This window comes from Crocuta crocuta, unplaced genomic scaffold (genome assembly GCF_008692635.1).
Source record: "Crocuta crocuta isolate KB4526 unplaced genomic scaffold, BGI_CrCroc_1.0 scaffold119, whole genome shotgun sequence".
Classification (NCBI taxonomy): domain Eukaryota; kingdom Metazoa; phylum Chordata; class Mammalia; order Carnivora; family Hyaenidae; genus Crocuta; species Crocuta crocuta.
In genome coordinates this window covers 3,192,373-3,201,592 of record NW_027551562.1, presented here as the reverse complement: position 1 = coordinate 3,201,592, position 9,220 = coordinate 3,192,373, and the positions used below count along the sequence as shown (strand labels likewise).

The 9,220-nt window shown below is 55.8% G+C and overlaps 1 protein-coding gene across 1 annotated transcript in view; it reads left to right on the top strand.

Moving 5' to 3' along the window:
• The first annotated feature begins 932 nt into the window (after nt 1-932).
• NDRG1 (N-myc downstream regulated 1) overlaps nt 933-9,220 on the top strand; it is a 25,527-nt gene continuing 17,239 nt past the window's right edge. The window contains exons 1-6 of the mRNA XM_077749954.1: nt 933-1,060; nt 2,793-2,913; nt 5,475-5,537; nt 6,275-6,335; nt 6,958-7,044; nt 9,069-9,125. Of these exons, the coding sequence (XP_077606080.1) occupies nt 1,054-1,060; nt 2,793-2,913; nt 5,475-5,537; nt 6,275-6,335; nt 6,958-7,044; nt 9,069-9,125 (396 nt within the window). The 5' untranslated portion in view covers nt 933-1,053. The remainder of the gene's footprint in view (nt 1,061-2,792; nt 2,914-5,474; nt 5,538-6,274; nt 6,336-6,957; nt 7,045-9,068; nt 9,126-9,220) is intronic.

Here is a 9,220-nt window from a genome sequence, read left to right as displayed (position 1 = left end):
ATGTGGGGCTGACTGGCTGAGTGAGCCAGCCTGAGGACACATCCTTGGCCTTGACCAAGGGAGGAAGGACCCCGGCCCTCCAAGAAGGAAGGACAGGAGAGAGATGGATATGGCATCATTTAGGATTCTTTTCATCGACTCGAAATGCTTGGCTCATGGTCTGAAAATCCTAGATGGCAGATGCCATCCACAGGGCCTCCTTTCTGTCTTTTCCATCTCTGGGCTGGCTGTGTGTTCAGACAGGCCCTTGCCTCATGGTAACAACATGGCTGCTGCAGATCCAACCCTCCCACCGTTGCTGGGTCAAGTCTAATCCACTTCCCCAGTAGCTGTGGTTGGCTCTGGTTGACCTGACTCGGCTCTTCTGCCCTTCTGTGAACCGGTCCTGTAGCTGGAGTATGGAATGCATGAATTGACCTTGGCCCGTGAAGCATGCGCCAGCAGTCCTTGTCAACAGACTTTTTAGGATGGATGGTGAGAGTGGGGTGGGTGCCCAAAGGAAATTGGATGCTGTTCTTGGAAGTAGGGATTGAACTTGGGGCAGCCCCAAGCTGTCAAATGCTCGTCACCATTGTAATAACCCTGTGGGACAGGTGAGACTTGGGAGCCGGTAACCTAGGACCCAGGTGGAGAAAACAAGGTCTTGTGCAGAGAGGGCTGCTGGGGCTGGGGTCTTCCCCAAGTTTTGTGCAGTTAAAGGCATGGTCTGAGCCAGGACTCTCTTCTGCCTCCTGACTGAGTTCTCCTTCCCTCCCTGGCTCTTGGAGTGGTTTCTCTGGCCAGAGAAACCTGCTGCCCGAAGGCCAGGGCCCTCCTGACCAAATGAGAAACGTGCTCGGGAGCTTCCTCAAAACACAGCTGGAAATACGCGGGGTGCTTGCGGGCCACAGTCACGGCCACACTGAGGCTGCAAGTCCCGCGCCACAGGCCCCTCAGTCTGCTGTGTTTCCTCAGGAGCAGGACATCGAGACCGTGCATGGCTCCATTCACGTCACGCTGTGCGGGACCCCCAAGGGGAACCGGCCCGTCATCCTCACCTACCACGACATCGGCATGAACCGTAAGTTTCCGGGAATCTCCGTTTCTGATGGACGAATAGGACAGCTGGGAAGGGCTGGTGGCGGGGCGCCCGGCTGTTCTCTTGCTGGCACTTCCTGGGGCTGTTGTAGGAAGGACCTTGCCACTGACTGGAAGAGCCTAGAACGTACCATGTGGGACGCAGACTTGTGTGTGCGCCTGGGTGCTCTGGGAACCCGGCTCTCCACTCTCCGCATGTGAGAGTGACATCTTCTGATTAATGTGTACGGTGGTTGTTAGTATTTTTCACCGAGTTGTGCCACCCGTCAACATATTCCATTTAAGCACATTTTTATCGCTCTGAAAAATCTGTACCCTTACTCTGTCCTGCCCCAGTCTGCTTTGCTCCCCAGCCTCCGGCAGGCCCTAGTCCACTTTCTGTGGATTTGGGATCTTTTCTGTAAATGGAATCATGCAGTATATGGCCTTTTGTGACTGCCTTCTTTCCTTACAGTCTCAAAGTTCATCCGTGTTGTATCAGCACTTCCTTTTTTGTTGCTGAAAGATGTTCCATTGAGGAGATGTACCATACTTTGTTTATCCAGTCTTCAGCTGATGAACATTTGGCTGGTTTTTGCCTTTTTGGCCATTCTGAATACAGCTGCCATGAATGTTTACACTGCATTCTTGAGGTTCCCAGGAAGCGTCAGCCTATGTGGGTCCTCTGTTTTTCACAGACAGTAAAGGCATAGGATCTTTGCCTTTACTGAATGTTAAAATCACACAGAATAGAAGTGAATTTCTCTGGGGTGATTCAGAGGCGTTTACAGCCCTTAGGGCCAGGCATCTCCATAAACCTGAGTGCTGCTGGCTGGACAGCTGTGGTGGTGTTATGTCCCCGTTATAGATGCTCGCTGTCATTAGTAAGCCCCCTGGGGAAACAAAAGACCCTGAGACCTCTGTGGCTGTACACACTATATATCTATTTCTCACTCATGTAATAACTCTGGGCATTCTATGGGACATCTTTTGCATGGGGGTTCTAGGACCCAGGCTCCTACCAGCATGGCACCCCCATCCCCTGGGGTCTTAGTGGCTTCTGCATCTGGCAGATGACAGCAGAGAGAGAAACCTACAGGCTGGGCAGCAGGTGTAACAAGAAACAGTGAGCACTGTGTGCTATTGGCCAGAACCTGGTCACATGGCTGCCTCTCCTTGCAAGGGAGGCTGGGAAATGTAGTCCTGCTGTGTGCCCAGGAAGAAGATGGGGATGGTTTAGTGACCAGGTGGCCATCTTTGCCTCAGGCCCTCAGCAATTGGGAGACTCATCCAAGGCCACCTAAGAAGTGAGGGTGCCCACGCTTTAGCTCCTAAGCTCCTCCTCGTTCGAGAATTGTGTGCCTGGCCATTATTTCCAATGTGAGGCTTTAGGAGACCCAGACAGAAAGAATATCAGTGCGGCAGCCCCTCCTCACTCTGGGGCCATCACAGCCACAGCTGGTAGGGGAGATGCAGGAGCTTGGATGGGAGTCTCCCCCCAGCACCAGCTGGAGGCTTAAGCTTCAGCCGCCAGCACATCCAGCAAAGTTTACTGACCATTTCCACCCCCGCGCCCACTTGGCCTTTTATCACCAGAGGGACGGGAAAGGAGGTCAGCATTCTTATATGTTCATTCCCCTCTTGTATGTTGGGGTGAAGCCAACAAAACGCCTCACTGAGCACCCTAATTTATTCTCTCCTTCCTCCCTCTTCTCTCTCCCCTGCCTGCTCTTCAGACAAAACATGCTACAATCCCCTCTTTAACTACGAGGACATGCAGGAGATCACACAGCACTTTGCCGTGTGCCACGTGGACGCCCCTGGCCAGCAAGATGGCGCTGCCTCCTTCCCTGTGGGGTAAGCCCGGGACCCTTGCGCCCCAGGACAGGGAGAGGAAAGCCGAGCAGGCTGAGCGGGGCAGGCGTTAGACTGGGTTTTCCATTTGTGTTATTGCAGGGAGGGAAAAATGTATGTATATGTGTGTGTGTGTGTGTGTATATATATATAACCTAAAATTTTCCATTTAACCAATTTTGAGTGTGCTGTTCAGTAACATTAAGTGCACTGGGCATTCACACTGGTGTGCATTCCTCCCCACCGCTATCTCCAGGACTTGGCACCCTCCCAAAATGAGATTCTGTCCCTGGTAAACACTAACTCCTCATTCCCCACCACCACCCGCCCCTCCGCTTTCGCCCACCTGGGTAGCTAGTTTTTTAATAGGCATGTGCATAAGTGACCTGGGCAGGACTGAGTGGGAGAGGACCGTGACAAGAAAAAAATAGTTAGGAGAGAGTTCTAGAAAGGTTGGAAGAAAAAGAGAGGGAATGATAGGAAATAATACCGACGAAGTACTTCCTGCGGTCCTGGCTTAATTTTTATTTGCGCACGTCACTGGCGCTTAGTCCTTAACGGCTACGGGGCTGGTGTCATTAGCTCCATTTCCTGGGTGAAGAAACTGAAGAGTGGAAGGGCTAAGGACGTTGCTCAAGGTCACAAGCGAGTTCAAGTGGGGGCGTCGGAGAGCCTGCTGACTGCACGGATCGTATTCTCGTTAGCACGTCAGGTTCCCTTGTTCGCGGTGTGTACACAGCTTGCTCTCCCCACCCTGCAGCCAGCGTGGCTTCCCGGAGGACAGGCTGGCGCGTGCACGCAGACAGCCAGTGTCACCAGCAGGAGGCAGACCCCTCGGAGGCACCTCCGTGCAATGCTGTCCTTAGACCAGGATGGGAGCGGGTTCTTGGGTTTCAGGTCTCCCAGAGGGGACCTTCCTGCCCTTCACAAAAGGACTTCCTTTTTCTATTTATTAGCGTTCAGAATTATCCTCAATAATCAACCTTTATCAGAGTATGGAAAATACACCCAGCCGTATGGGGTCAGGACCAAAAATTAAAGGCTTCCTAATACAGCAGGACAGAGTCACCTGTTAACTAGCAGATGAAACGAGAGGTCTGTCAGGAAATCTGTTTTTATTCGGAGCAATGGGTTGAAAGACTTGAGGTAACCCGGTGGCTCTTAGCTCCCCACGGGGAGATTTAAAAAATATTCTAAGATGGGGGCCTCACCCCCTGGAATTTTCATGAAGTTGACCTGGAGGCCAAGGTGCAGGGTATTTGCTCGCTCCCCACCCCCCGAAGGTAGCAGGTGATTTCGGTGTGTGGCCGGTGGGAACCCCACCCGAACAGGCCCTGGCTTCTTCCTGCGTCCTGGAGCCGGGGGTCTCCTAGCGCGGGGTGTCTTGTGCGTCTGCTCTGACAGCAGCCAACGCCCTGGGGAAAGGGACAGTTCTTCCGGGCAAGATGGGAAAGGGAGAGAGACTGTGCAAGGGCTCTGGCTGAGGTTGTTGGTGCCTGGCGGGGCAGAGGTCTCTGGCCTCCTTTCTGGAGATGCCAGGGAGGTGAGCGCACACTTGCTTGTGAAGAAGCAGAGAGAGCAGCAGGTGCACGGCCAGGAAGAGAGGGACCGTCCTTGGACGAGAGGAAGGGCCAGCCTGGGAAGCGGCTCCTTATAGTGCCAGTGTTTGGCAACTGGTATACCCGCTGGAGAGGTGCGCACAGAGGGAACGGGAAACGGCTTGTGGGCCCTGCTGTCCCCTGCATTCCGCGGGGGGAAGCCCCCGCCTTAATTCGCAGGCTCAGGGCAACCCACAGACGCCGTAGTGCCCAGCGTGGGTCCAGCCTCCCCACTCCCGCCTTCTCCTTACCTGCTGTCGTGATCCAGAGCCCCCCGGTCCTCTGCTGACAGGAGCTGTGGTCCCAGAAGAGGTGAACTGAAGCCTCCCAGTGCCTTAAAACCTTCCCGGCCAATCCATTTCCCCAGCCCCGCGGGGTGCAGCTCATCGGGGTGGCCCACTTCTCCGTAGTCCCTCCAAGCTCCTTGTGGGGCATCTCTGGGGGACAGGGGTGAGCGGGGATCGACTTCCCTGTGGCCAGAATGTTCTACGAGCGAGCTGCCGGGAGGCCTCCTTTTGGGAGGTGAGTGAGAACGGGAGTCTTAGAACCCCAGAGCCCACGTGGGAGGCAGAGCCAAGTGCCCGCCCGGCCGGGAAGCCAGGGCCCTCATCCCGGCTTCAGCGATGCTTATGATCTGTGCACTGGGCAAACCGTAGCGACCTCACAGAGCTGCTGTTGTGAAGGGTTGAATGAGCTTCTAATGCTCCTCAAATGCGTGGTGTGGAGTAAGGAAGCTGTGGATCAAGGGTCGGTTTAGGATGGGGCGCGGCCCTGCGCAGTGCAGCGGGTGTGTGTGCACACTGCTCAGTGTTGGGAGGGGGGCTGCGGGGGGCCGGGCAGGGGCACCGGGCACACGGGCAAAGGCATGCGTGGATCCTGCCCTTGAAGTGTGTCCCTGTTTGAGTGATTCGTTTCCCCCCCGGGGTCCGGCTCTGGCTAATGGCCTCTGTACGGCTTCCCCCAAAGGTACATGTACCCCTCCATGGACCAGCTGGCTGAAATGCTCCCCGGGGTCCTCCACCAGTTTGGGTAAGTTGAGGGATCTGCTCCCCCACCAGCCTGCCTTCTAGCTTCTGCCTGTCCCCTGGCCTTGACCTGGCCTGTCCCCTGAGATGGAGGTTTAAAGGCCAGGAAGTATGAGGCCTCATACTTCTCCCTCTGGTCGGCTGGGCTTTTCTCCTTGAGCCAACACATCACCTGAAGACAGCCACCCCGCCCGTCCTTTCCGGACCCCTTCCTCTTTCACTGCTTTCTCCGACCAGTGAAATGTTCTGGAACAGGGTTGCCTGAGCCCTCAGTTTCTCCCTCCAGGCCCTATTTCTCCAGTGCTCATTTCCTTGTCAGTAGAGTCTTTTGTGTGAAGCTAATACCTCCCGAGTTCTTGCCCGGTTTATTTCCATTCCAAGTTTTAGAATCTGAAATAGGGCTTCAGAGCGGGAAGAAAGCAGTGCCCCCATGGGCTGTCCCGTAAATGTCAGATGGTCTCTCAGTGCACGGGCTGCAGTGAGCAGGAGGGGCCGGTGTCTCCAAGGTCATGGCCTTCGGTCGAGCCGTGATGCGTGATGTGTTTCGGGTCCCCCAGGCGCGTCACGGCAGCGCGTCCCCACCCTGTCCAGCTCTCCAGCCACGCTGGTGGTGTCCCCGGGACAGATGCTGGGGGAGGTGTGGGGTTCCTTAGGGACAAGGAGCAGGGGAGGCTTTAAGAGGGTCATTAGGGCTCCCATCGCTCATTCCTCCTGCGACACGAAGTTTATTTCTGCTTCCAGGCTGAAAAGCATTATCGGCATGGGGACTGGAGCAGGTGCCTACATCCTCACCCGATTCGCTGTGAGTTCTTCCGCATTTTGAAAACATGGCATTTTAAGGGGCGCCTGGGTGGCTCAGTCGGTTAAGTGTCTCACTTCAGCTCAGGTCATGATCTCACGGTTCGTGGGTTCGAGCCCCGCGTCGGGCTCTGTGCTGACGGCTCAGAGCCTGGGGCCTGCTTCAGATTCTGTGTCTTCTCTCTGCTCCTTCCCAGCTCGTGCTATGTCTCTCTGTCTGTCTGTCTCTCAAAAATAAATAAGCCCTAAAAAAATTTTTAAAAAAACAAAAAAGAGCAGTTGCGTGCCCACCTCGCTGGGACGTTGGAGGTCTGCTGTACCCACATGACGGCTGGGGAAGACGAGGTGCCGGGAGAAGTGACTTGCCCAGGGCAGCTCTGCCTCTCACAGACGCTCATACTTCCTGCTTCCTCCCTCCGCTCTTTCAGGGGCTCTGTCCTGTGTCTGCTGAGCTGGGCCCTCAGGTTTGCAAGGTGGGGAGGTGGAGGGTGGGATTTGAAGGCCCTCGAGAGCAGCGGCCGCCTCTGGCCCTTTTCTGGTATTTCCTCAGTCTTTGGTTTGACTGTCAGAAGTTCACAGCAGCTGAGATTTCTGGGCTGGCACTCACCTTGTGTCTTGAATTACAGCTGAACAACCCGGAGATGGTGGAGGGCCTCGTCCTCATCAACGTGAACCCTTGTGCGGAAGGCTGGATGGACTGGGCCGCCTCCAAGGTGAGGCTGGGGGCCAGGGTCAGGCCGGGGGAGCAGGTGTGCCGGCCGAGGCCTCTCCTGGCCTGTGCTCCCCGCCCCTCCCCTTCGCTTTGCTTGGAATAGCAAACATGACCTGAGCTATTTGCCACTCAGAAGATTTGGGTAGGACGCTGTGGTCTAAAGCAGCCATACCGCGGGGACGCGAGCATTCGAGGCAGCTTTGATAAGCATATCCTGAGGACCTAACATGTCCTGGGCTTTGCTCAAGATACTGGAAACCAAAAGATGAACAAGGCCAAGGCCTCTGATCTCAGGAGCCCACCTACTGTCGATGAAACAGGAGACCAGCTCTGGCGCTTCGTTTGAGAACAGCAAGAATTAGCCTGTGTGCTGAGTGCTTGCCGGGCGCTGTTCGTACTCTCTGCCGCTGCACGTGCGTGAGCGCATTTGATCCCCACCGTGACTCCGGGAGGCCGGGGTTGTCGTAACATGTTACAGAAGAGGAAACTGAGGCCCAGAGTGGTTACGGAAGCTGCCCAGGGGCCCGCAAAGCTAGGCAGTGGGAGAACTGGGGTGGAATGGGGGTCCTTGGACTCCGCGGTCCTTGGGTCTCACCTTCTGCCTCCCCGGCGTCATCCAGCAGGTGTTTGAACAGCCCCTGGACCCCAACACTGCAGGTCTGGGGATACCGAGGGGGCAGGACACAGGCCTGCCGGCGGAGGGAGATGGACGCAGCCGTCCGAGGAAGTTCTGCCCTGGCCGGTGTCCTGGGGCTCCTTGTTTATCTTTGAGAAACGATTATTGTGTTTTCTCATGAAGGCGCCAGGATTTGCCAAGGAGAGGGGGACATTGTCTTAACTGGAGCAGGACAAAGCCTTTCGAGCCGGGGTGATCCTGGCTTCTCATTTCCAAAGTGTGTTTTTGCCACATTCTGGGTGGCTGTCGAGGACAGAGGTTTGAAGGGGCTGTGCCCACCCNTTTGGCCTCCATTATTGCCTTTCTTCCTGGAACGTTCTGCCAGAACGCAGCAGCCCGTCCCTCCCGCCTGCGTGATACTCGGGACAGAGCACACTCCCTGTTTTTTATTTTATTTTCCAGGAAAGGAAGTGATGGTCCAGGCAGCCAGTTTGGCTCCTCGGTAACTGCTCCGAGCCAGACGCGCAGGGCTGGGGACATTGACCGTTGGCTAATGTGGAGCCTGAGGAACGTCGGGCTTTAATATCTGAACCATATCCTTCCTCTCCAACCACGACAGAAAAAAGACCTATATCAGGAGCCCACTGTGGGTCAGGCTCTGGCGTCAGATCCTGTGACATGTGCGGTGGCCTCATGTTAGCCTCATCTTGGCCCTGTGACTTTGAAGCCCCCGGCATGTCCGCTTACAGATGAGAGGCCCGGGGTTCAGAGGCTCTGCTACCTGCCCAGGACCACACGGCTGGGGCACAGCAAAACCTGCAGTCTAGAGAAGCCTCACGTCCACAGCTTCTCCATCCTGCCAGTCCCTGCCCGACACTGAAGTTGCTCAGCACACATTTATGGAGCTCCTGCTGTATGCCTTAGCATTTATGAAGCCCCTGCTGGATGCCTATCACTTATGGAGCTCCTGCTGTACACCTAGCATTTTGTTAGGGAGAGGTAGAGAGGAGACAGTGTCTTTAATAACCTCAGGATATTCAAAGAGAGGGTGCTGGCTTGAGGGGAAAAATGTCAACGATGATACAGGAAGGCTGGTTCAAGGTTAGCAGGTCCTGGGGTTTAGACTGGCAGAGATCAGTGTGCGTTTTGAAGAAATGGAGAAAGGCCGTCATCGTGAGGACTTAGCCCTCCCTCCATCCCCTGTGCACGGGGCTCTGAGAATAAGCGATTCACAGAGACCCGGGCCCCGCCTTCCGGAGCCCCCAGGTCCAGGCCACACCTGGGCCTGGACCCAATTCCCTTAAGGGGGCCGCCCTGGGCCTGAGGGCTGGCGAGCCCAGCACACCCTTGCGGGCAGGGAGGCTCTGCTGACCTCGTCTCACTCCCGCAAATGCCTGCTTTCTCCCCAGATCTCCGGATGGACCCAGGCCCTTCCAGACATGGTGGTGTCCCACCTCTTCGGGAAGGTGAGTAACGTGGCCTGGCGTTCTGTCACTCACGCTGGGCGATTGTGTGCCACCCGTGCGTCGGGCACAGAGATAGCAAGACAGAAGCCGGTGGC